Source organism: Mus caroli, chromosome 14 (assembly GCF_900094665.2).
Source record: "Mus caroli chromosome 14, CAROLI_EIJ_v1.1, whole genome shotgun sequence".
Classification (NCBI taxonomy): domain Eukaryota; kingdom Metazoa; phylum Chordata; class Mammalia; order Rodentia; family Muridae; genus Mus; species Mus caroli.
In genome coordinates this window covers 9,511,627-9,539,594 of record NC_034583.1, presented here as the reverse complement: position 1 = coordinate 9,539,594, position 27,968 = coordinate 9,511,627, and the positions used below count along the sequence as shown (strand labels likewise).

Below are 27,968 nucleotides of genomic sequence, written 5' to 3'. Positions count from 1 at the left end.
GAAATACATGATAAATGATGAAGATTGTCAATTCTACTCTTAGATTTATCATTCTTTAAATTAAAAAAGAATTTTGAAGAAAAGGTCTGGACAGCTTTTAATTAGGAAGTTGGTGTCAGTGAGGAAAATTGGAAATGGAAAACTCTGACAGTCGAAGCATGAAACTCTTTTTTACATCGCTGCTCAGGGCTTAACAGCAAAAGCTGTGGGGCATTTAAAACATGGGTTCTCAACCTGTGGGTCTCGACACCTATGGGGCAAATGACCCTTTCACAGGGGTTGCCTAAGACCATCAGAAAACATTTTTATATAATTCATAATAGTAGCAAAATTACAGTTATGAAGTAGCAATGAAAATGATTTTATGGTTGGGGATCACCCCAACATGAGGAACTTTATTAAAGGATTGCAGCATTAGGAAGGCTGAGAATCACTCATTTAGAAGCTCTTGAAGAGACTCTCCTTCAGAGTGTGAGCTACATGTAAGTGCCAATAAATTCATCCTTAAATGGCATTTTAGTGCTTTAAATGTTCTAATATAAATTCAGCTAACTATCAATTAAATAGATTATTTCAGATATGGGAGTTTTTGATGAAGGTTAATCAGAAAAACGTAGGCTGGAAACCTTTGCCAAGATATTGATGTCCAATGTTGCCTTTCAGAGGCTGGTTATCTCTGCGTTTCTAGAAAACCTCCATTTCACATGTTACGTCACAGTTCCACGTCAATCACTGAAATATACCAGATAGTTCACCATTACAACATCGTCTAGGTTGCCCCTTGAACCTACGGGTGGCACAGAGAGCCTTGCGATTCCGTGGCAATGTAAGTGGAGAGCTCACAACTTAATTTTTCCATTATTCCTGGGGATCATCTTGTGCTTCTGGGTCATTCTTCCAAGCACAGATTCCTTTCATAGCCAATTGTAGATGTGTAAATAGAAGGCTGGCCTTGCAAGATTGATAGGCTCAGCGAGGCTCCACTTCAGTATGAGCTGAGGTGGGTTGGGGGAGGGGCATGGAATTAATCTGAATGGTTACAAAGACATCTGAAAGAACCCTTCCCTGGCCTTTAAAAAGTTGAGGTTTGAGGTGTTGGAGGAAGGAGGATGGTCACCTCAGGTTTTAAATAGATCAGGATCTTGTCTGAAAGTGGCTTCATCTAAGTACCTCCAGCCAAGCAGGACGCTTGATAACCTCCCTACCCCCACCCCACCCCAAGATCTTGTGACATCAGCAGTCAGTCTGCTGCTTTGAATCCTCTTTTCATGACTGGCTTCCTGCGTTATCCGTAAGATCTACTGGGTATGGTGGTTCATGCCTTTAATCCTAGCACGTGGGAGATACAAGCAGGCAGATCTCCGAGTTCAAGGCCTGCCTGGTTTACATAGTGAGCTGCACAGTCCAGCCAAGGTCATATAGAGATCTTGTCTCAAACACAAATTAAAGAAAACAAAGTTGATGTGAGATCGGAATCCCATCCTACTCAAGCCTCTTTAAACGAGAGGGTTAAAAGTTCTGACTACCAAGAGCAGGAACTGTGACATCTGGGTCTTTCTGCCTGTCTCAGTCAGGTTCAGGCAGGCACGGGACTGTGGATTTGCTTGCTCTCCAGCCTCATTAGGTGCAGAGCTGCAAAGGGGTGAGTTGGGTAGGACTCTGGATTACACAGAAAAAGACTAGGATTATAGAAAGTGATGTCAGACCTATCATCCCTACCAGATGAGCCTCAGGAATTCAGGCTTTCAGGGCCTCAAAAGGAGAGATCCCACCCAGAGAGGGGAGAAAGAAATCTCAGATTGAAAACAGTCATGAATTGATACAAATTATGTGCTGTCTGAGGTTTGAACATCTGTAGTGTGCTACCTTTGTTATGAATAAAGATTAAACTTTTTAAACTGGAAAAAAAAAAAAAGAAAACAGTCATGGTAAGCAATCTTGGCTCTAACAAGCCACAGGAATACCAAAATAATTTTATAGAAAATGAGTATTTTAATAAATGTCTTCTGAGACACAATTTTACAACTTTGTAGTGGGTGCCCCTTCCTCAGCTGCCAGCTGTGGGGTTCTTTGCCTTCTAACAAAGTCCAGCAATCAGTGGGTACCAACCACCCACAAACCCTGCCAGTTCCTCGCTGTTAGGGCCAATCCCTGCAGCCCCCATTTAGCTTCTTCAGCCCAAATTTTCCACCCTGCTCGGCATCACATGACCGATTTGTTCACTGCCAGACCCTAAGTCTGTTTTCTGCCACATCCATTTTCCTTTTCACTTGAAACCCACGTTATTCACTTCCCAAGGGTCTGTCTTGAGAGGTAGAGAGGCTCAAATGAAAGGTTTCATCCTGCTCTCTAAGCTTACACTTGTCTTTAAAAATCACAGCTTTGCAAAGTTTAATCTGGACTTATTTCCCTAAATTGACCCGGTCTTGGGGTGTGAGGGAGAAGCTTGTTTTTCTGATGAGCTTGGTGGTACCCTTCTGTAATTTAGGTCTGGAGGTGAAAGATGAAGCATCAGGAAGTCAGGACCAGTGCACTTGACTGGACTGAACTATGTAAGTCCCTTTCTAAAGACAAAACAAAACTAGAACGGTGGTTTTTGCTGCTCTGTATTAACTACTGTTTTCCACAAATGAAAACTTTGCCAAATTCAAAATACTGCAGGTAAGACTAAACAAGTGCAGAGGTTAACTGGGGAAAGGAGAATGGGATCTCATTTTTCCCAATTTTCTTTCCATTTCCAGGACAGATGAAGCAGCAATATAATAATTTCATGTCCTCAAAAATATTAAATGTTGCCACAGCTACGGCCTTTTTTATGCCATCAAAGTCCGTAATTGTGAAAAGGCTGATGACAGTCTGAAGATCCTTTTAGCTTCAGATGATTTTTTAGGGTCTGGTCTATTGCAAAGCTTGTGGGGATAATTAGCTAAAATGGAAATGGAGGCTTCAAAATACAGTTTCCGAGGTTTTCATTTCACTCAGTACCACCATGTATTGCGAAGGGAATTCTTAAAGGCACACGTAATTATTTTATTATGGTCCTCAGAATGCTTTCATTGGCTTTAATAACAAGCTGTATAAAAGTCATACATTTTAATTAGTCCTTCTTATATTTACATCAGAAAAGTAACAAATAATTGATGAAAAACAAGTCTTTGGAATGGATGGCTTCGTGTATCGTGCTGCTTACAGCTTCGGGATGAGATGTTTCCCCATTGCTTTGAATTTTAATTATCTAGACATCGCAGTGGCAGTGTGTGAAGCTGAAATACTGCTGTTGCCATTTCTCAGCAAAATAATCGCCATCAATGCCTACCAACTGAAAGGTAGCTAGCCACGCGTCTCTGAGGAAGTAAATTACCAGTTCCATTAATTTTAGTGTTTGTTAGCGCTCCTTTGATCATGTTCATCTTGTGAGACATTCTGTGTTCCTGTGCGTGTAGCTACATTTAGCCCTGAACACTCTTGTTTGAGTCTAGCTACCTGACCAGAAGGCTCCAATGAAGGTATCTCGCCAAGTAGGCACTGGGGATTCAAAGAGCCTTCTCTGTGTTCCAGGCTTGTTTCCCCTTTGATTTTTATATGAAAACACATTTCACATGATTCATCTGTTTGGGTGTGCAGAACACTAATTGTTATTATTGATTTTTAAATTCCATGACCATTATAAGTAGCCCGGATGACTGGCAGATAAAGGGTAATAATGCATGGAGTTCTGAAGCTGTTTCATGTTTGTCTGGAGTACTTTATGTGGTCAATATTAACTGCCCCATTGAAACTAACGGCTGTATCAAATAACAGTCAATCAAATGAATGTGCTTAGAGATTATTTATTGAAAGCTTTAATTGTTCACTGGGGCCCTGCTTATCAGAGGAAACAATAGGAACTGGAGATGAGAAGTCTGGATTGGCAAGTAGGAGTATACAGAGGAGCTGTGCTGATTTGCCTGTGAGTGGTAGGCCTTATAGAGTGAGAGGAGAAGGATTTCCATCAGGCAGAGGCTGTGAGAGCTGCCCTGCTGTACTCAGGGCTGACTCCTGGCTGCCAGGCACAGCTACCTTTCCTTACATCTCCTCCCCACATCTGTCCAATGTTCTGAGATATCAGAAATAGCTTGATTTAATGTGAGCTCGATTTCTGCAGCTATGAAATGGAGACAATCATGTTTGTCATGCAGGATCTGTGGAAAGATTGGCAAACGTGTAAAATAAGATTCTGTTCTTGGGAACATCCAGAGGTCTCTGATTGTGTGTTCTTGACTGAGTTTGGTGTGTTGCCTGTGGCAGGGGCATGCTGGTGAACAGCAGGTGCTACTTTTGGGACTCATTTTTACTTTATCCCTTTGCCACTGTCTGTTGCTCCTCACATAGATGACAGTCCTTCCTGCTTGTCAAAGGTTGGGCAGTTCTCTGGTCCTGATTCAGAGGCAGCCATTTACCAAAGTTTCAGATTTGCACACATTACTGACACTGACAAGTAAGCCTTGTCCCTTGTACAGTTAACATGGTCCTCGCAGTCGTGGTGGCACCTGCATATCCTGATCATCTCTCCATGGGTCCATGGGTTAGATCCTGCAGAGCTCCTGTCAGCTCAGACTCTTGGGTGTCTGTCATGTGTTAGGTGCCTTGAGTTGATCTCTGAGGGTATTGGGAACCTTTAGCCACTGTCTCTGCTCCCTCCAAACTTAGAAGAAACTAGGGTGTGTCTGTGACACACACCTCATTACATAAGCATGTCTCTGGAATTTTAAATCTAAGATTGATGATGGAGTCCCTGAGAGCCACAGTTGGGGATAAAGAGACTTATCCATTTTATCACAGTAGAGGCTCATGATTAAACTTGGAAAAAAGAAGACAAAGTCTACCCTGAATGATTAGGTGATGCACATCCTCCACCTCCCTTCTTTGTGGACATTGCTGGAGCATCTAGGGCATAATCGTGTTCCTTGGGGGTGAGTTGAGTTTACTTTGACTCTTGGAAATGTCTCATTCTTCATGATTGTTCCTATGACTTAACTGTCCTGCAACATACCATCCTAAAACTAAGTGTCCCAACACTTTGTTATCTAGCCATCCCGTGGATGAACTTAGCTGGTCAGTCCTTCCACTAAACTCAATGTGGGATCATCTGGGACAGTGGCATCCAGAATCAGGAAAGCTACCTCCAAGGGCCATGTGTTTGTTAACTACTGGAGGAGACCTAGGCTAGGGCTGGTGTCGGGAAGACCAGGCAGGGGTATGATAGGGAGGCTTCTCATAACCCAAGAGCCAGGCTTCCAAGATGGGCAAGCTGAAGTGTCTCTTAAAGACTCAGAGTGGCCTTGCATTTCCTTTACTCTTCTGGTGTTTAACCAGTGACAGGGCTAGACAATAGTCAGTAAATCTACCCCTTCGTGGTGGGTAGCAAGAGTGTCCAATGATCATTAGTCTGCACAACATTGAAGCATGTGTGCTACACAGCAGGAAGGGAGTACTGCATTCTGACATACAATCCATGACTTTCAGGAGTTTTCCTTTTGGCTCCTTATATATTTAACAGAATTCTATATTGCTGACTGTATATAGATTTAGTTAATCCTCCACAGACTATGTTGTTACCTACATTATATAGATGAGAAAATAGAAGTTCAGAGTAGGCAAGCAGTATGACTGAGGTCACACAGCAAACTGTGAGCCTGGATGACAATCCCACCAAGCTGATTTGTTCTTCCACAGTTTTCCCTTGCAGGTCTTTACCCTCTGCCATTAGACTATCATCACTGTCTACTGAGTAGACAGTTCCTGCAAAATGCTTTATGCCTTAATGTCAAGTAAGGCCCCCAGGAGTGTTAGGAGTGGGATGGGAAGCCTGGAACACCACAGAATTGCAGCTCACATGATTTCCTCTGATTACATTATTTTCTCTAATATAAATGATGGCGTCCTAGACCGTGAAGGAAACTGCCGGAACCATGAGGAACCGTTCCACTTTAGCCTCTTTGTTCTCACATCCTGTTGGTTGTGGGCTGTGCTCCTTCTCACTGCCAAGGGTCCTGAGGCTGGGCTGACTGCGAGGTCATTGCTGAGGTTCCTGAGCATCTAAGCGACAGGAGATGCAGCTTTTCGCACCACTCTCGTCTGTATGTGTGTGTTAGTGGCTTGTGCAAGGGGCTGCCTTAAGCAGCGCCTTCCGTTTCCAAAAGGAAAATAAGGGTAAGAGAGGAGTAGGAGGAAGGGGGGAGGGGAGGGGAGGGAAAAGGAGGGGAGGAAAAGGGAGGGGAGGGGAGAGGAGGGGAGGGAGAGTGGAAAGTGGAGTAGATGAGAGAGGAGGGAAGAGGAAATGGAAGCAATCCATGAGATGGTGAAACTGAATGGTCTTTGCTATCTGCTACCTTCTTGAAGTACCCATTGAGTATAGAGGATCCCAAACTTAGTTAACCATCATTTTTTGGTCAAAATTACAATAATCATAATGATTATTGCTGGCTGTTAAGATTCTCTTCTTAATTCAGTGATTTTAGATACAGTTCAAATACACTTTGTTGGAAGTCACATGGTGGCCCCAGATGTGGGTGTTTCATGTGTGAAGGTGGATGACCTCATGACCCATGTGTCACAGCAGCCTCAGGAGCACGATCCTCCACCTACTGCCTGTGTTCTGGGAGCTTAATCTCCAAGCTGCCTCACCTCTTCATCTGGGAAATTGATCTGTGATGTTTACCATACAAGATCAAGGTCAAAGTCTTAATCAAAGATTTAAGGAAGAGAATATGGGCGTATGTCTGCTTTGGTAAACACTGACTGAAAGCAACTTAGAGTGGAAAGGGTTTATTTGGCTTACACACTCTTACCTACCATTGACAGAAGTCAGGACAGGAACCCAAGCAAGAGCAGAGGCAGAAGCCATAGGATACTGGTTTGTTCAGCTACTACACTCCAAGCCCATTTGCCTAGAGATGACACTGCCCACAGTGGGCTGGGCCCTCCCACATCAATCATTCATTGAGGAAATGCTCCACAGACCTGCCCACAGGCCAATTAAAATAGAGGCAATTCCTCAATTGAGGTTCCCTTCTTGCCTGGTGACTCTAGTTTGTGTCAAGTTGACAAAAACCAACAGGAGCAATATACACTTCTCATTAAACAGAGCATGTTCCCAGTGTCTTAGTGTGAAAAGTTAAGTTCAGAAAGTTGAAAGTGTTTTCAGTTGACAGCTGGGTGCTACTGCCTCATCTGCTCTTAGATGTGTTTCCCGTGTCTGTTTGCTTCCTTTAGTATGTACAGGTGTGTGCCCTTGTGCATATGTGTATGTGTGTGCATGCATGGGCGGGTGTGTGAGTGTTTCTGCACTAGGAGATCTCTGAGATCAGACAGTGTCTCTGTTTTATCAGGCCTGTTATCTTTCTTGATCCACTATGAACACTCAGTTAACTGTATGCCATGGAGCCATGGAGATGTTTAGACTCCCTTCCTTTTGTACATCTCATACCAACGTAGAAACAATATGAGAACATACATGGTCTGATACAATCGATGAAAGTCACACATGGCTCTTGAGCCCATGATATATAGATACTATTTTATCATAATTAATTTAACCTTCAATAGCCATGTGGCCTAGTGAGGCCACGCAACTCTGCCTCAGCTCTTATTTTGCCTGTTTGCCTCTCTTTTCCCTCCAGCGTCTTCAGTCTTTGTTTCTCTCCACTATTAGCAAGCTCTAATTATCTTTTTAAGTAGATGGCAAACAGACCACAGGAGAATGTAAACAGAGTTGCAGAGCTGGAAGCTCAGTCAAATGTTGAATTGCTTTTCCCTCAGAGAAGAACTATTCTCTGAGCACGGTGAGGGCTTCTCCCTAACAATGCAGAGAACCTAGTGATTCCTCTGACAGCTGTATCATGGGAGCAAACAATGTGTCCATACCTGCCCTGGGTTTGCAGTGGACACACTATTCCAACATCTTCACACTACTTCAACTATCAGTTTGGACATCGCAGCAAACTTCAAGGAAGCAGAGAGTGAGCAGGACTCCATGGAAGCCCCTATTTGTTTGTGCAAAGCTCTATAGGCGTTTCCTCCTGAATACAGCCTATGTGCCTTGTTTGTAACCCAGGACCTGACACATGATAGATGCTCAGAACTATGTTAGGTGTGGTTCCGTGGAAATGAATTTGAATTGCAGACTACTTCAGGTGGTCTCTGCTTTTTGGTTGTTTAGGTATTTGATGGTTACTTGAAACAGAAGTGATAGCAAGGCTGTTGCAAAGCTGATGCAGTTCCTGCTAGCTTCCACAACAAGCCCTTATGGATATCTGGGAATGTTCAGAAATAGGAGGCAGTTTCATCTGGCTCGGGGCACACCCATTGGTGGCAGCGTAGATTTCCTCGTGGCTTTTCCTGTTCTCTAAAATCCTACCATTTCCTACCTCCTCCTCTCTCACCCATCTCTAGAAAGTGTGAAGAAAGAAAAGAGAAATAAAGCTAAAAGATAAATTAGGAGAAACTTGACCCAGGTTTACTTCCTGCCTTGGTGTCTTCATTGTGATTGATCTTTGCTAAACTGAGACAGTCGCCAGGATTACAGCGTTTAGGAGGCTCATTGTGAGCTGCTACTTAGAGGAAGCAGTGGACTGAGGAGTAAGGCGCTGTTGCTTCTTCATCTTAGAGAAGAGTGTTTGTGGGCAAGAGGAAACAAAGCCAACTCACAGTGTCGAGAAGCGGCAGAAAGGATGGTGAGGCTTTTCACCGTGTGAGGGCACAGAACAGAACTCTGCTGGCCACAAAACATACCCCCAGTTACTGTGTGCGGAGAGCAGGCAGGGGTCCTCAGAACCCACAGAAAAAGTGCTCCCAAGTGAAAAGAAAACAAAAAACCACAAAACCAATACATCTTTGACAACATGAGCAGTTACTCTAATTGCTATACTCTACTCTTCAGCTCCCTCTATGTCCTAGTTCATTAAATTGTGTGCACATATGGGCTTTTTATTTACAGATGTTGGCACTTTTAACTGGCTCATAGAAAACAGATGTTTCACACAAGGTAGCAGGCCAGTGATCTAAGCCCTCCTCTAATGCGTATCAAAGTGAGCCTTACCACCCTTCACCTCCAGTGTCTGCAATGATTGTGAATTGTAGTGTCCAGGGTGGGGAGGACAATTCACTTCCCCATGGGAGCAAATAAAATACAGCAGCCCCATGAGCAGACAACTGCATCCCTCGAGAGAGTGCATTCGGATGGGCAGGTAGCATTCACAATAAGTTCACTAAGTGCGCTGGGCAGTCATGTAAGCAGTTTGGGAACTAGGAAGGCAGTCTGATGAGGAAACCTATTACAAGGCTTGTGTCCACATGACACTTGCTTGTAGAAATTAATGACCTGATAAAAATCAACTCCACCATGCCTAGTGCAGTGGCACAGCTTTATAGTCCCAGTACTCTGGAGGCATAGGTGGGAGGATTGCTGCAAGTTTAAGGCCAGCTTTGGCTACACAGTGAGGCTCTGTCTTAGAAGCAAAACAATACACACACACATAGATATATAAGTGGATAGTGATTTCAAATCTTCAGAATATTGGGTAGCAATAATCTCCTCAAAGTGCCCAGCAAAATGCATTGTTTATCAATTGTCAAGAGTTCTGTCAATCAAATGAGAAATTAGCAGTAAGTTTGCCTACATCCTGTCATTTTGTACACTGAAACTCGGTAACAGCCACAGCCAGGATGGAAGATGGGATATGAAATACTAAAGGACATATCAGGTTTACTGCATATTTGACCATGAAAGTGCACTTTATTTTTGTCTTATGGACCTTTAAAAAGTCCATATAATGGATTAAAGGTATTAAAACTCCCACATTCTGCCTGACTGTATGCCAGGAAACAAGACATGAAAAATAATCCAGAGACAGAGGATGCAGGAAGGATTTCAAATATGTATTTATGGCGAGTATGCTGACCCCTCTGACTAATAAAAGTGTGTCCACAAGATGAGCTTTGTAAAATAATACCAGCCCCTTACAACACATTGTAGTGTCCATGCTTTCAAAACATGTCTCAGTGACATATGGCTATCATGCTCTCTGTCTCTCTCTATCTCTGACTCTGTGTCTCTCTTTCTCTGTGTGCATTTCTCTCTCCCTCTCCCTCTCCCTCTCCCTCTCCCTCTCCCTCTCCCCCCCCCTCTCTGTCTCTCTTTCTCTCCTGGAAGTGAGAGAATTCATCAGTTTTATCCTACACATGGGAGGTGCTGTTAGAAGGAAGAGTTTAGTTTATCGGTATGTATAGATCAGCAGATTAAATTAATCTGGGCTATGGCCAGGTCACACCTATCAGTCACATTTTTTGGATGGCAACACACATCCCTGGCAGCAGAGCCCTGCTGCTTGGAGAAGCTATGAAGGTCACGAGTCCCTAGAAGTTTATTTGGTGTCATTTGTTAAAACTTAAAAATCAGTTGGACATGGTGGGTCATGCCTTAATCACTGTGTTTGTGAGGCTAAGACAAAAGAATCACTGAGAAACATTGAGTTCCATGTTTCCCAGAACCCTGTCTCAAATGAACAAACAAACAAACCCCTATAAAACCAAGCAGAGCCCTCAAGAACAGCTATCAGGATGTGCCTTATCAATACAAGATTTACATGTGGGGATATGAGAAGGTGGGTCCTACAGCAAGCCAGTTTCTGTCTATGAGAACTAGGCTACAACATAGAGCCTCCAGGCTGTGACTTTCCTTGTGACCTGACCCAGCTCTCCAGTATCCTTGTTACCAGGAAGCATATTGGGCAGTGAAGTGATAACATAGCTCTAACATCTACCAAGGCAGAGTATTACTGTCCTGGGCAGGTTAGAGCCATCTCATTCTCTTGATGGTTTCCCAATTGTCCACCGACATCTTGCAAGGGCAAGGCAACAAAGCTGCTGTTTGGCGTAGTGCTGCTCCTAGTGCTGTGTGCACAGCGTGGGTCACATCCTCTGCTGCCAGGCTGTAACAGGCTGTCTTCTAGCTGTCTGTCTGTGTAGGCAGTCTCCCTAATGACTTGTTTGGTCCAGCTGTGATACTGGCTAGTCATGCCTGCCCATGCTGCTTTGTCCACCTAAATTAAGTAGTCAATTATTTTGTTTGTTTGTCTGTTTGGTTGATTGGTTTTTTTATAGACAGGGAATCACATATTAGCCTAAGGTGGCTTTATACTAACAGCAGTCCTCCTGCCTCAGCACCTCACCCCAAGTGCAGGGATTATAGGTATGGACTCTACGGGTAATTGGCAGCCTGAAATGGAGACCTGCCAGGGTAAGCCATGGGAGAGAGTGGAATCACAGAGCTTTGGACAGATGTCCATGGACTTAGAAAGAAACACTCTGTGAGAAACTAGGGAACATGCCTTGCTCCACTTAATGTTCTTCCAAAGACTCTCAGTTTTGTTAGGAGAGGAAATGGTTGTGGGAGGGGAAAGTGGAAGAGAAGGTTAATCAACCAAGATAGAACGGCAGCAGCCAGGAGGAAGCTAAAAAGAGGAAGAACACTGACACACCCTGCCCCAGAGTCCCCCACCTGAGTGGCAGCCCTCTGCTCTGTTCAGGTCAAATGCTTTATGATGATGTGCATTTTAATCTTCTCAACCATTCAGTGAGGGTCTTGCTATTATTTTACACCAGTAGAACGTGAGCCTGGGAAGCTAAGGAGCTTCTCCAAAGTCACAAAGCTAGGAAATGATACACATGGCTGTGAATCCAGGAAGGCAGATCCCTCAACCCCAACCCTCAAACGAGCTACCCCTCTATCAAGATGAACCAGTTTTCAGAATAGCCAAGAAAGCTTTCAGCCTTGGGGATCCCACAGCTGGAACATTTTTGAAACTTTCCTTCACATTTTTTTCTTTTAAGAAATAAGACAAAGACAACTTGAAGACAGCTTTCTCTCATAATGGAAACATGCTAGAAAAGGAAGAACCACAAAATGGAACCCGGTTGTAGGGTCAGCTGATGACTCTGTAGAAACTTAAGCAGTTTTGATGGAAATGTGGCCTGAGGTTGCTGTATTGAACTGGGCTCCATTAGTAACAGCATCTCTGCACTAGTTACCTCAAGACACAGCTGGATTCTCACCATGTTCCATGTCTCAGCTTCCTGCCTATCTGCCAGATCCTGCTGTGAAGGGGATAATCCAGCTCCAGGATGGGACCTTCCAGGAGTATTCACAGTAGCTACAGAGGCCACACACACACACACACACACACACACACACACACACACACGAATACTCACAGTGGCTGCAGAGGCCACAGGCTTTCCAATCTTGGCTTTTCTTGCTGCACCAAGTTAACTTTGGGTACATGGAGCCTGTGGTGTGAAGGGACAACATGATGTGTGGGTGGCTCATCCACAAGGCCCTATGCTAACTGCTCGGGTCTCCAACTCAGAGAGAAAAAAAATGTATCACACCCTTTTCCCTGTCTTGTTAGTTTTCCAGTTTGTACATTGTGCTGACCAGGAGTCTGTTTATCTGCTGTCTGTCTGTCTGAACATTCATGGAAGTCTTAAAAGCATATAACTATCTTCTCCTGATCCCTGGCTCTTGTACTCTTGAGCCCAAGGCTAGGTGAGTTCAGAGACATGTTCAACACTGCTCCCTGACCTCCACTGCTGGTAGCTTGTGCTGCCTTTCTACCTTGTCCCTCTGAATTCTTGCTTCTAAAATGTTCCTACATCCGATACACTCTGGGATACCCCTGGGAATTAACACATGCAGAAAGCTTAGAAGAGCTTGTGGGTGACTAGCATGCCACCTGCTTCAATGAAACCTGTTTACTATTGCTTGCTGGAGTTATTTGGCAAAACTCCAGAGGCACTTGTCATTCCTGTGATGACTGTGAGCCATACTAACACATGGACCTTAGCCCTCTGCCTCAGCATACCAATATCCAAGAGTCAGTGGCTGTTCCTGTGTGTTTTCTCGCCTCCTCGCTGTAGCCAATGAGAAACACACTTCAAGATGCAGTAAGCATGCATCCTCCATCTCACAGAGTAGACCCTAAGCATAAGAGCAAAGATGACTACCAACGTCCTCCGTCCTCACTTGCAGAGCTACAAGGACACTACCTCTGTAATTCCCTGTATACCTCTCCAGAGTGTTTTTACCAGGACTCTCTTCACCTTGCTCAGTCTTTCCCACTTCAGCACCCTTTGTAATTTGAGTTTGGTCATTTATGTTTTGGGGAAAGACCTTCACTGGGCCCTATGAGATGTCTTATACCATATCTGATGACTCTGCCTCAAGGGTACTGGAGTCTCTGGCTGCGTTTTTTCTTTAGTCTCTCGTTCAGAATAAAAATCAAAAATAGCTCTGACAGGAACATAAAGTTGGTTGTAGAAAAGACGCACAGAAGGCACTTGAAAGGCAGAGGGGCCTTCGAGAGCAAGTGGGGCAGGGGAAGGAGGAGCCCAGCTCCAGTGCCACTGTGTACAAGGCCGTAACATTGCCTGGCTCCAGTGGCGATCCTACTGGAAGGCGGTTGTTAGTCCCCCATCAGACCTATGCCATCTTGTGGCCACCAGCCTTAGCTTGTGGCATTTGTGGATTGCTGTGTTGTCTGCCCACTTGTGTCTTAGTCCTACAGTAGAGGATGCTGGTCCAGCTTAAGCAGCAGTCCCCACTGCAACAGCCTAGAGTACTGCAGTGTCCCTACAGGAAACATTGGTGCTGGTTGAGAATCCCTGCCATAAAATAAGAAGGTGGAAAAAAAGTGTTTGCAGGAAGAGAAGGGTCCATTAGGACCCAGGACTCAGTGAGCCCTTCCTGACTACCTGGCAAGTTCCAAATATTGCTTTCCATTCACCAACAAGAATTTTAGGGATATCTGAATCTTCAGGAAGGAACCACTGAGGCTCAGAAAAGTAAAGAAAGCTGCACAGATACTGTGTTCATGTGTGGTAGAGGGAGGTGAAGACCAATTGACCCTGGAGCCAAGCCCATGAACTCCTATCATCTCCACAAAGCCTACACAGGTGCATGACATCATCAAGAAAACCTGTATTGTGAGAATTAAATTCACTTCATAGTCACTGTAGGCTAAAAATATGGCATATACCCATAAGAAATAACTCAAAAACCTCCAGGGAACATATATGCAGGCAAGTAGCGCACTCCTTCTGAGAAGAAAGGTCTGGTTAAATCTCGTCTGAGTTGTTCATGTCTGCGCCTCCTCAGAGCAGCACTGGGCAGAGGATGGTTTCCAGTATTTCACTGTTGCCCGCCCCCCAAAATCATCTGACCATTGCTTTCATTTTTCTCCTTTTAACTTTTATTTTATTTTTGAGACAAGAGTTTGTTGTATAGCCCAAGCAGTCCTGAACTCACTGTAGCAAAGACTGACCTCAAACTCATAATGTTCCTGTCTCAGCCTCCAGAGTGCTACAGTGACAGATGTGAGCTACCACATTAGCTTTCCTGTTACTATTTTTTGTAAGACTGATGCCAACCTGACCTTGGGTCCACAAATAAAGGTGTGCATGCATGATGGGCAATTTAATATTCATGTTTTAGCCTACTTTCTACCTGGGATATCTGAACACGTGAAAACAATGTTAGTACAATAACCATCTTAAAGGCTATGAGACTCCTAATTTAGAAGTATAATGTGGAACAGAACCATGTGGCATTCGGATAACCTCTCTGCGGGAACCTTAATGCTGTGGCCACATCAGTCCCATGCTGACCTGACTCCTGGGTCCGCTCAGCATATGTTCTCTCAATGTAGCTTTATCTCCAGTACCTCCAGCCTGATCATTAATATGCAGAAGTGTCAGCCTATTGTACTTTTTAGGAAAGAACTATTTGAACCTTGTCCTAAGCTGACTTAAGATGTCTCAGAAAACAGACTCACATAGTTCACGTATGTTCCTTGAAGTGGGATGCATGTGATAGAGATGAAATATAGGTGTCATGTTGTTGTGGTCCCTTGTGAAAATATGACATCATTAACTATGGCAAATGTCACTTCCAGGAGTGATGTCTCCAACTGGTGGTGAGCTCAAACAGGTGGAGTCACAAACTGAACGACAGCCTCTTTCTTTGAGGCCCAGAGCTTGAATCATGTCAGTGTTGGGAAATTATTTTTGTGGATTAAAGAGAGTAGAATCTGTTTCAGCACATGGGAGGGCCCCTGCTCCTTCCCTCCCTGTGGTTTTGGTGATGGGCTAGCAAGACTACTGCTCATTAGACAATAGATACTGTTCCTTCAGGTTTCTTCCAGCACTGGTGGAAGCCACAGTCAAATTCATGAGCAAGAACTGAGTTCCTGGGTTATCACAAGCTAATTCCACAAAGCCTACATCTTAAGGCTTGAAACACCCCAAGGTTGGAACCTGGTGGAGTTCCTGAGCCAACTAGACCTAGCAAAATGAAATCAATTGGGAGGTGGTAAGGATAGTGAAATGGCATTTTTATGTTATAGTATCTAAATATTAATGTGCACAGGAATTACCTGGCTTTTCCTTAGGATGCCCAGATGGTCCAGAGTCTCAGGACAGGCTGGGTCCTGTGCCCTAAAAGACCATCCAGATGAGGGTCAGGAACTGTACTATGAAAAGCAAGACTTTCTTTAGTGACTCAGAAATTAGTCTTTGGCATGGAGCCTTTTCAACCCCTGCCTTATGTCCAGCACCTGTTACATGCATGGTCAGAGTAGGAGAGAATCCCACACCTCTTCTGCAGCTTCTTTATGGTCAGAGCTGACAGGGAAAGCACACACAGTGCCGGGGTCACCTGCAGGTTACTGAGCCATGATGCCAAGGCTGGGCTGTGGTTTCCCTTTGCTGCTGCTCTGCATCTCTGTGAAGCGTCCTAGGGCTGCATTACTGTTGGGGCTGCCCTCCTAGGGAACTGTACAATTACAAACCTCCCTTTGAGCCCATGAGCCATCTCCCCAGGCATGGTTGGTGCAGATTTTCCACACACCCCATCCAGGGGTCCCCAGGCCTGCAAATGACATGTTAATAAAAAAGCTCTGCAAGCTCACTAGCACAAGTGCACTGTAACAGCCAAATCTGGTTCTAATTACTTGTACTTTAGATGAACTTTGGCGTTTCCTTTGACTTTCTTCTCTATGTATGTGAGCTGAGCCCTGGACTTTGTGATCCTGCAGAGAATCCTCAGAAAAGGGGGGTGGGGGAGGGGGAACAAGATCAGCTCTCTGGTGCCAACAAAATTCAAACCTAACTGCATGTTTTGACCAAATGCAACTTGCCTCTTGCCCTTGGTTAGCTGCAATGATTCCTACCCGCTTACCCGAGAGCTAGGCTCCGAATTCCCCAGGGGCTGTGCAGGAAATGCCTTTTGCTTTACAGCTCCTTTTCCACATAAGTATCAGCTGCCCAGAGGCTGCATTAAAATACTGTCTTAATCAGAAGGTTCTAGTAAAGGGGCAGGCCTTTCATGATGCCTGATGCCTGCCTGCCTGCCTGTCTGCCTCTAATCAAGCTGAACATAGAATCCTGTAATCTGTCAACAGGGTCTAGTGGGCTGTAAATTAGCTCTCACAAAGGCCAAAGAGTCTACTGAGCTCTTAAATGTGTTATCTGCTTCTTAATCTAACCTTTAGAAAAATGCCAAGCATGAAAGGAATTGTCAAGCAGCTATTGTTGGAGACATTCTGTGTGTTTAAACCAAACTCAGGTTTGTTGACAAAGGGACATTTATACTGTTTTCCCAGGTGAGTCCAGCCATTGAGTGCAAAACCCACTTAACAGGCAGCTATGTTTTGGGGTTTGTTTTGTTTTAAGGTTTTTCCTTTATGCTTTGAGACTGAGACAAGTCCTACGGTTATGGCAGTGAGTGCTGCCTCTGTGTGGTACTGGCTTTGCTTTTGTACTGGCTCAAAGGGCCAGATCTCACCAGCAGCCTAGGTGTGCAGGTGGGATCTCTACTCTGGGCCCTGCACCTCAGTAGTCTGCCAGTCCTGGTGGGAGAGGGGCAGACAGTCAGGGTTTGGACCTTTTACACCAACTTGAGGGTATGATTTTGTCTGTTAGAGCTAGTTTCTAGTTTGTGCTTTGGAACGGTCTTTGCTTTCCTCTGTCTCTGTTGTAGAGACCCATTTTGGTTTTGACTGCATTTGGTCTGTTTATGAAAGATGAGGTTGGGAATGGCTTTTCATCACAGACTCGATGAAAAGTTACAAGCTGATGGCCAGGGCCAGCTCTCCTAACTGTGAAGTGCTACTGCTGTAGGCCATACTTTGAGGAACACTGATGAGAAGGAAGGAGGATGGGACAAGAGGATCAAGAGTTCAAAGCCGCCAGGTGGTGTTGGCACACGCCTTTAATCCCAGCACTTGGGAGGCAGAGGCAGGCAGATTTCTGAGTTCGAGGTCAGCCTGGTCCACAGAGTGAGTTTCAGGACAGCCAGGAGTACACAGAGAAACCCTGTCTCTCGAAAAAAAAAAAAAAAAAAAGAGAGAGAGAGTTCAAAGCCAGCCTTAGCAGCATGGTGAATTTGAGGCTAGCCTGAGCTACATATGAGATTCTGTCTCACAACAAAAACAGACAAAAAACACACAGGAAGGAAGGGAGGGTGGGAGGAAGAAAGAGAGAGAGAGAGGAAAGGAAAGGAAAGGAAAGGAAAGGAAAGGAAAGGAAAGGAAAGGAAAGGAAAGGAAAGGAAAGGAAAGGAAAAGAGAAAGGAAAAGAGAAAGAAAGAAAGAAAGAAAGAAGGATGAGGCAAACATTATTATTTTCCTCAAGGATCAGCCTGTGAGTGCTGTAATTGTCGTAGGGTACAAATATTCTCAGTGCAAGTTTGGCTCCATCTTAGGTCTCAAAAGTCTCCAGTCCCCGAGATACATGTGTTGTCTAGCAGGGATGTCAGCCTTTCTGCTGCTAACATGGCTTCTACATTAGTATCGGCCCAGGCATTCCTCAGCTATACAGCCAGGCTCTCCTTCCTACCCATGTCCTAGCAAAGAAGCCAGCTCCTCATCTGGTTTGCAATTGGATGATGCTGCAGGTTAGAGAGGCGGTGACCTGATGGAACAGAGTAGGTCAGGAAGGAAATGGATGAAAGCAGGAGGCGTAGATGGGAATTGCTCCTCCAAGACTAACTCCCTAGCCTGCGGTCCATCAGGGTGGCTGTGGTGCCTCGGCTTTATTGAGTGGCACGAGCGTCTTTCCCCATGGGAACTCTACAAGCTGCTTTTTTGGCCTGTTTGAAATTGCTGAATGAGCTAATACAGAATGCATTGTCTGCTGAGCTGGCAGAGTTTTCCAGCAAAATTTTTATCATTCTGTAGACTGATCGTGCTTGCCTGAAATAAGGAAGAAAATGTTTGAAGCTCTCAAGGGCATTTGATGAATCCAACTCTAATTTAAAGGGACTAATAGATTATTGATTTAAAGCAGGGTGATGGTGAGCAGATCAATGGCTGAGTCATCTGTATCCACCTTAAATACCAAAGGTGTTCAGGGAAAGGGGTTCCACCTTAAATACTAAAGCTGTTCTAGGGAAGAGAGCCACCTCTGTCCCTCTCTTTGTGGAAAGACAAGTAAGCAGGCAAGTAAGAGGAAGACCTCTGATAGACAGTGCAGCCAGTGCTGACTGCTACATTCCCAGAGACCAAGCGGTTGTACTGAAATCTTCCTCTTCTTCTGTCTTGGTGCCACTTCCTGGTGTTCCTTCTAGAGCATGCTTTGTAATGTTTGCCTATAGCTAGCTCTGGTTCTACTGAAAATGTCATTTTGTTCCCTTTGGTTTCCTGTCACTTTAAGCACTGTAGGTCACATAGAGGAAATATAAAACCACAGACTATACTTTTTTTTTAGTACTGGGATTCAACCCATTGTCCCATGGATACTAGGCAAATACCCTACCGTTTAATCAGAACAGATTTTGGGGATTTTTTTTTTTTTTTTATAATTTTGAGGCAGGATCTCTTGAGTTTTCTAGATTGGGCTTTGAACTCATTTTGTAGCCCAGGCCCAGCTTGGGCTTACCATCTTCCTGTCCTGCCACAGCTTCCTAAGAAGCTGGAAAGAAAGCCAGCCCTGCCATACCATGTCTTGCTCATCTGGAGCTTCACACAGCATATGACTTAGTCTGGCATGATTCAGTCCTTCTGGCTTCAACTAACTGGGCACAAAATGAGGGTGTGAGAATCCTTTGTCCTGTGGAGAATCCAAGTCTAGCACTGTGTTGCTTGCTTGGAAGAGATTTCCTCTCCTGAAGGGGTTTCAGAAAAGCCTTCTCGGTTTATTCATGGCGCTCATCAAAAGAAGGCTCTTCTCAGCAGCTTTCAAATGTTGAAATGTTTAGGGTTTTTGTACATCTACAGGCCTCTCTTTACTCTTCTGTGTCTCACCCTGTGTGGGAATTGCTCACTTCCTGTTCTGTTTCCTCAGGGGGAAGATAAAATGCCAGGTTCCCTTCAGGAGAGGTATTGAAATGGCGTATTTATAGAAAGTCTTCACCCACTTTTGAGATTCAGGGCATGGCTATGACAACTGAGTCCATCCAGCCCTGACAAAACTCTGTTCACTACTCTCTGAGACAAGCCAGAGTAGGTGTTCAATGGAAGCTTATGCCTCATTCACATGAAGAGCAGAGTGTTCCTATCGATGAATCTGCAGAGCTGTTGATGTAAAAGCAGAAGCGCACACACAACAACCCAACCTAGAAGATGTGCATGGGAGCAAAGGCTATGAGTGAGGGCGGCCTTCCTAGAAGTTGGTTGATCAACAAGAATTAAACACTAACAAAAGTGTTTTGAAAAACCATCTTTGTTAAACTTAATAATTACAGTTCTGACAATTTATTCTAAAGAAATGGATGGAAATACACTGAGATGATATGTGAAGATTTTCATTCCTGTGAGATGTGTTGGAGGAAAAATACTAACAAGGAACTACAGTCATGATGTCATAAACTAAACAGTGCCCCAGTCTCAGTATAATTCCACATTAGTAAGCAAACAAAGGCATTACGAGCATGGAAAAAAGTCTTTCAGGGATGCCCCAAGACCACAGAGGGTATCTAAGTGAAGAGACTGTGAGACGTGTACCTGGGAGCTCACGTACCCTCATGCCTCAACTTTCTTATGATTTTACAAAGATGAATGTACTGAGTGCAACAGGTACCATTTCCTGTAGCTGCCTGGATTCCTGTCAGCTTTAGGAGGGACACAGAGGAGTGTGAGAAAGAATGTTTACCATTAGGACTTACTCTTGGCAAGTCTCAGCAACGTCCCAAGCCAGTCCCTTCCTGTCTGCTGGACCCTTGGCACCTCTGGACCACAATCCCCAGAGCCAGGGCTTCTGTGTGCCAGAAGAAGTAGACACTCAAGATTAATGTCTTCATCTCTGTCCTCGGATCTAACCTGTAAAGATTATAATGGATTTATCTACTAGGACTCATGATACCCCAGTGAATTCATTTGAAGATTCCTATGAATTATGAAAATACTATAATTATAGTTGATTCTGTTCCAAAGGGCTAATTACTTTTTTAAGGAAGCAAATGAGTATAAGAGTGCTTTTTTATTTCAAATTTTATCATGTAACTACTTAGAAGAGCACTTAGTGTTTAAAAAGAAGTGGGGGAGAGAAAAGCTCATGAGTTAGTTCACTCAGTATTTATTGATCATCTACTCTATAGGAAGACCCAGTCCTGGCACACAGCTAGAAGTCCTGGCCTCACAATACTGTAAGTGTGGGGAACGATTGTAAAATATAAAGTTATAAACAAAAAAAAAAAAAAAACCTTTCTAAAGTTGGGCAACAGTTAAAATTTGATAGAAAATAAGATGAAATAATATGACCCAATGACCAGGAATAGGAAGGGGCCTTTCTTAAGTTTTCTTCTATCCCTTGTTTTTGTGTTGGGAATTGACCCCATTCTGTCACACATGCTAAGCACAAGCTCTACCACTGAGCAACACTGCCTTCCACAGTGAGGACACTTTCATTACAGCAGTCACCTCTGAGAGAATGACACTCACTCTGAGAGACAGGTGATGGATAACAGCCAAACCTGATGGACTTGGTAGGTGAGGGAAATGGCTAGTCTGCTTATTTGATCACCTGTCTGGCACAGATCTGACAATGCTCCTAGCCCAGGCTAGCACTTCTGAGATCAAGCCTGGATCTCCCCTACATGGCTGCAGTTACAGACACTGCTGTAGAGGTGGTGTCTCACATTGCTATGCAAGCTTATCTTGTTCAAAAGAAGAATTGAAAGTGATTATTTAGACCTCATCCAATGAGGGAATCATGGGAGGTGAATCTCTTGCTGAGGGAATGTCACGAAAGCCCAAGTACTGTCAAAGTATGGTAAGGAGTCTGACCTCATCAGTGACTGTTGGAGGGCTTTCATGGACAGATGACAGATGCAGTACAAGTGTGGGTTCGAGTAGACTGAGGGCCACAGCAGCCAAGCCAACTATGCACAATCAGGCTCAGCAAGTGGAGGAGCCTGGGTGCTACGGCTGTGGCTGCAGAAGAAACTTGTCCAAAGAGCATCTCACCAGCTCAATTCTGAGCAGTGCAACAACTAGAAACCTGATCACCTTGGGAACACTCTGTGTATTGTGGAGCTATTTGGAGAGTGGAAGATTCTGGAACCGCATTTGATAACTTCCAATTGGGATCCTCATATTGTATGGGCTCTATTGGCCAGCAGGGAGCAAAGGGCAGTTCCTATGCTGACTTTGGTGGAAGAACAGTCTAGTCCAAGCTCTACAGGTTTCCATTTCAGTGGCATTTGAGTGGTTTGATAATAAAAATAGAGATCATGTGGTTTATAGTCTGCAATAAAAAAGCCAGGCATGGTGGCATTATCATCAGGGAGGCACCGGCAAAGACTTGCAAGTTTGAGGCTAGCTGAGCCCATAATAGCAACCCCCTTTCCTCAGAAAAATAAACAAATGTTCAGAATACATATGTGCACAAGTTTGAAGTTAGTTGTGACCTACACTACCTCCAACATGAACTACACCCTGACCTGGGGCTTTATGAAAGTGGACCTTTTCCTAAGCTCTGGGTTACTGGTGCTGCAGGCCCAGGGCCAGCTCAAAGCAGTGCAGAGCTTTCCCAAAATCATGGCTTTTATTCATTATGGCCATACCGAAAAAACTCAGCCACATAGACCTACAGGGCCAAGCTTCAACATTTTTTTTTTTATTTTGTCATGAAAAAAAAAAAGTAAATAAATAAATTACTTTGTGTTAAGTGTGCATCAAATAATACACACAAGACTCAGGGTAAAGGAAAGCTGTGAAAACAGGAGAGAGACACAGGGCTTGATCCCTGCTGGGCTTAGACAAGGCTTTGCCCCTTGGACTTGAGTTGAATTTCTGTTTCTCACAGGTAACTTGGTATCCATTTCCCTCATGGTGCTTGTGAATTTCAAATTAGATGCATGTGAGGTTGCTTTTGCAGGGGTCAGTCAGCATCACTACTGCTGAAGGACAATGACCTCTGTAAGCTTAGTTCTGCTAGGGTTCTTGCCTGAGCTTGGAGCACAGATGTTGGAATTGACTGGGGAAAACCTAAAGAAACTGAAAATGTGTTTTCTCTTATCTTCTCCCCTCTCTTCTCTATTGTAGCCATCGAGACACAGAGTACCAGCTCTGAGGAGCTCGTCCCGAGCCCACCATCTCCACTTCCTCCTCCTCGGGTGTACAAGCCCTGCTTCGTTTGCCAGGACAAGTCATCAGGCTACCACTATGGCGTCAGTGCCTGTGAGGGGTGCAAGGTGAGTACCCCAGTGCCTCACTTCCTCCTTTCTTCATGCGGTGACCTCCCTACTCCAGAAACAAGCAAGTTTGACAGCTGCAGCATCACCTCCAGCTGGGGTTGTAGCTTGGCTGCATCTCACAGTCTCTGTCATCTCCTTGCATTTCTTTAGTTTAGAATACAGAAATGTCTGAAATGAGTGACCAAAGGCAAACATTACTAGGCCTTTAAAATGCCTCCACCCTGCCCCCATAAACACTCAAGCAAGTTCTTTCCTGTTAAGAACCTTGTGACGGAGTCCTAAGCAGCATGACACCGTTTCTCTTGGGACATGCCATCTGGTGTCTTTGTAGTCCTATTTTATTTTTAAATGTGACTGACAGTCCACTGAAACAACTTGTAGTTGAGCCAAGGTTGAAATTGGAATTTATCTCCTGGCTCCCTCCTCCGCCCCATGGCCTTTGAGTTCCGCTGTGATTTTCAGCCTGTACAGACTTGCTACTGTAGATACGTTGTAAATTCAGCCGAGTGGATTAAAGCTTCTGCCCACAGAGCACTGGAGGCTGAACATGTGTCAGAGAGGAGATGGCTGCTTTGAATCAAGCTAGACAACTATTATCAAGTCCAAGAAGTAGAACTGAGTGAAAGAGGTCATGCAATCATAAGGAAGAAGCCAAAAGTGACTCACAGGCAGATGTGACTTATCCTTGGACATGTCTCCAAGCAACTGAAGTGTCTTGAGCCAGGCCTTCCCCAGATATGGAGATGCTGTCTAGTTCTCTCTATCTGGCTGTTTGGGTCTGGAGTCTTATATCTAGACTGCATGATTCATTTACATTGTTAGCGTGCTAGGATAACTTTACAGGACTGTGGTATTGGGCTTATCAGCACCAGCAGTTTCTATACGTGTTGGCCAGGTACTTTTTTATAGCATGTCATTGACAGTTGAATTTCTTTATGTCTTCATACCACAGCCCTTTACTCAGCTCACAGTCCTGTGGGCACCAGTGTAGCTCCCCTGGTCTTGGTTTGGAAATCAAGAATCATGTTCTTTCATTTGTCTCTGGTCAGCTGTGGATTGACTCAGGTCTCTTTCTGGAAGTGTCAGTGTTTGCTAGGAAGACTATTCTGTTCCAAGCTGATCCAGGTTATTTTCAAAGGCAGGGTTCTAGAAAAGAGAGAAGAAAGGGGCACACAAGGTGTCTAGCATGCCAGTGGCTCAGCCTAGCTTCAGTAGGTCTGAGCAGCCTTGATGGGAACAGCTCCAAGTAGCAATCTTGGGAAATGGATATGTTCTGGGGACCATTGGCTTGTGGTCAGCCTTACCATGGCTCTGTTTTCTTTGAGTTTGAGAAGGACAGGCCTTACTCTCTTCCCTAGTTCTCCCAGAGTCGGTGCTTAACATCATACAATCAACATAAAAACATGCTTCTTGATTTCCAAACAATTTTCAGTTATCTCAAGCTCAGAAATCTGAAGAAGGTGTGGCAGCTTCCCGTTTGTATGATATGGGAAGGACAACACCAGGCTTGGCCTTCCCCCGGCAGATGCTCAACTTGCAGAGTAAGTGGTTTCACTATCTCCATAGCTCAGACTGCTCTCATCAGCTCCTGCTTGGCTAATTTTCTGACCTCCTATTTTACTTTGGGATTCTGAGGGTTTACCACTGCAGCACAAATGACTGATAAACTCACACAAATGGCCCTGAGTCTCTGGATGGGAAATCCTTTAATCAGAACTGTAAACTGGATCAGGTTGGAGAGTTCTTGGCATGTGTGGAAGTTGAACACTGGATGCTGCGGGTGGTGGGAAACTGGCTACCTTTCCTCATGGGTAGGGAAAATTTTACTCTGCATTTGAGCTGGCTTAGAAAATAGAGTAGAAACCCAGAGAAGTGAAAACAAGAAAATAAATCAGTAATATACTCAGATAAAAGAAATATTTAAATATAAAATATAATCTTATTGGTTAAACTATCATACAGTTACTCTCTGGAAAGTAGAAAACAACATGGCTCCTCCCCAGAGAAAATCTGTTAAAATTCAATATTTATGTGGATTTATAGATTTTTGAATTTATAAAATAAAATGGTATATTATATATACAATTTTAATCTGTTTTTTAAATATTTAATTATATTTCATGATCAAAATTTACACAACTACATAGTTTCTGGGGTGATACAATCAACATAGTTGCTATAGTTATATTATGATTTACTACTTAATTCTGCCTAATAAGGTATTTATTAACCCCAATATATAATAAGGTATATATTAACCCTGTCATATAACATGGTATTTTTGATTTATATCATTTATGAGCAATACCTCATAATCTTTGCTATACCTGTGGATTAGTAAAAACAGACTTGGAGGTGTCTTGGAAGGGTGTGGGTGAGCGTGTCCAGAGGTTACTGGAGATTGAAACCAAGGCCTCATGCATACTGGATAAGCACTGTACCAACTGGCATCCCCATTGCCCACTTCCTTTCACTTCCAGTGGCTGCTATGTTGACACAACATCACCACAGCAACAAAGGCACTAGCCACACACTTGGGATAGCTATTCTTGGAATACAGATGACAATATCAATTTATGCTGTTAAGTCTGTAGCAAGTCGGTTATGTTAGAGACTGTCTCTATACTGACAGTAAGATGATGGACTCGTTACAACTTCTTTGAAGTTCCTCTGTTCAATTAGAGGTTTACATGAAGCCATGTGTCTGTACCACTTTGACTACTGGCAAAGGCACTATTGGTCACTTGCTCATCTGGCTCTTCTGGAGATACAGGGTCACAATTCCAGGTGGGAGCCTCTGCTCTGAAGTAGAATTCCCAAATAGAACCTGGAACATGTTCTCAAGAAGTAGCATGGGATTATGGGGTTGTGGCTCAGCTAGGAAAGTGCTGTGCTAGCATGTGTGAGGCTCTAGGTTTCTTCTCCAGCACTGTCTAACCTTGGCAGGGAGGATAAAAGTTCAAAGTCAGCCTTGGCTACATAACAAGTTCAAGGACAGATTGAGATACTTGAGACCCTGCTTCAAAATAAGTAAATAAAAGTAGTACTTGTCATAGCTTCTGCTTGTCGTGACCATGATGTCTTTACCATTATTGGAAAAAAGCCCTCTCTCTTCCAAGGGACCAGGGAGCACTGTTAGTGACCACAGCAGACAAATGATGATGGTCAGAACTTAATGAATGGGTGTGGCTCACTTCTGGGGACAATCAGTAACTGCTATGTTGACACAACATCACCATAGCAACAAAGAAAGCCACAAGACACACCCCTGGGATGTCCCGTCTAGGGGACTTCCAGTTGAGGGACATGTTTTCCAGGGCACAAAGAGAACATAACATGAAAACAGAATTCATCAAATGTTTAGCAATATAAAATCATAAAATAATTCTGTAAATAAAATGATACTGCAGATGTACTGCTTACTTCCTAGACTTTAGGTACCTGCCTGGAACCTACTAAGCCCAGACACTATTCTGCTAATTTTCTCATTAACTTTACTAGAGCTACTATACAGTGAGGTGACATTAGCTCCAATGCTAGCACTCCTCTGATAAAGCTCTTTCATCATTTCCTCGTTCCTTTATACAAAAATAACTCAGCCTATTTCCTTCTACATTCACATAAAGGTCCATCCCAGCCCCACCTGGGTTGCTGTAGACGAGGGGTGGTAAATTGTTCCTGTGGAGAGTCATATGGTAGGCATTTTAGGCTTTGAAGGTATAAGGCCTCTGTCAGAATGACTCAGCTTTGCTCCTCCAGCCACCTGCAGTAAGCTGTGACATGGAGTGGGGATAGCCTTGCATCAACAACTTTACTTATAGAAAACAAGCAATGGCCTAGGTATGGGTAGTACACATTAGTTCCCTGACCCCTACCACAGGACATGGTGGCATCTTCTTACAGGCTAAATGGTGGAAGCTTCTGGCTCCAGTTGCTTGTTCTGGTGATAGCAGGCCAAACTATCCCTGCTGCATGAAAGGCTGACATCTAGCTGGCGAGAGCTCTAGCCACTCATCCCATGGTGCCTATATTCTTAACGACATAGTCAGGAGAAACTAACTCATTGAGCTCCTTTCAGTATCATGAGAAAACATATCACATGCTGTCCTGCAGTGTTTCTTTCCTGTTGCACAAGCCGAATGTTTTGGCCCTTATTGGATAATTATTACTGCTGCAGTTCTGGGAAGGTTTTCCCTCCAATGGCCAGTATAAGAACAGCTATTCCAAGATAGCCTCTCTCACCCAAGATGGCCTTGCTCACATGACCCAGATTTTGCTGGGACTAATGTACTTTTTCTGTCACCATGTTGTACTGTCCATTAGGTTTACCTGTGTTGCTAACACAGTGGTGTTTGAGTTCTAACTAGAGAAAAGGCAACTACAGGTAGGCAAATGCTTCTCTTAATTTAATTTATTGTGGGCAGTGCAAGACAAGTACTCTACCACAGACTGCTTCCCTGACTTTCTAACACCAGTGGACACCAATGTGCTTTTAAACTAACCAATTGTTCAACTAAGCCTAAATCCAATGGATGAAATTGAGGAAAGAATACCTTGCACAAGAGCCAGACTTCTGGTGCTGGCATGTGTCTCCATTCTGTCTATAGTCTTCTCTAGCTTCCTGATCATGTCTCTTCCTATGATGGAACTCATCACTTATATTTAACCATGCTTTTCTGACCCATTTCTGGGCGTACGGCAGGTAGGAGCAACATAATGATTAGTCTTGTACAGCCAAGGATAAAGTTATTCAAGTAGCAGAAAACTCCACTGTCTAGGCCTTTGTTCCAATAGCCTGTTTAGCCTCACAGAAGCTTTGTATATTCACAGATGAAGAAGCTAAGAGGCTAAGAATCTTAGTCAAGAGTATAAAGCTGGTCTTTGCTACAGTTGGGAAGAAAACCCTGTACCTAGTGTTAAACCCCACCACTGTTTTAGCTGTACCCTACATGAAAAAGTAGGTGGCAGAAATATATAATGCTCAATAACCCCACTCCCTGGGCAATTATGTAGAAAACAAACACTTCTCAACGTGGTGTTATTTCAAAAAATATTATCCAGACATAGTGATATGTACCTAGAATCTTTGTAGTTAGCAGGCTGAAGCAGGAGGATCACGATGAACCCCAGGACAGCCTGGCCCACACAAAGTTCAAGCCCAGCTAGGGATACAGAGGAATACCCTATCAAAAAAAAGAAAGAAGAAAGAGAGAGAGAGAGAGAGAGAGAGAGAGAGAGA

At 44.0% G+C, this 27,968-nt stretch overlaps 1 protein-coding gene across 3 annotated transcripts in view; it reads left to right on the top strand.

The window, feature by feature from the left end:
• Rarb (retinoic acid receptor beta) overlaps positions 1-27,968 on the top strand; it is a 664,387-nt gene that overhangs the window by 536,586 nt on the left and 99,833 nt on the right. For all 3 annotated transcript variants that reach the window (XM_029469076.1, XM_021181692.1, XM_029469077.1), the window contains one exon: positions 22,578-22,726. In XM_029469076.1, the coding sequence (XP_029324936.1) occupies positions 22,578-22,726 (149 nt within the window). The remainder of the gene's footprint in view (positions 1-22,577; positions 22,727-27,968) is intronic.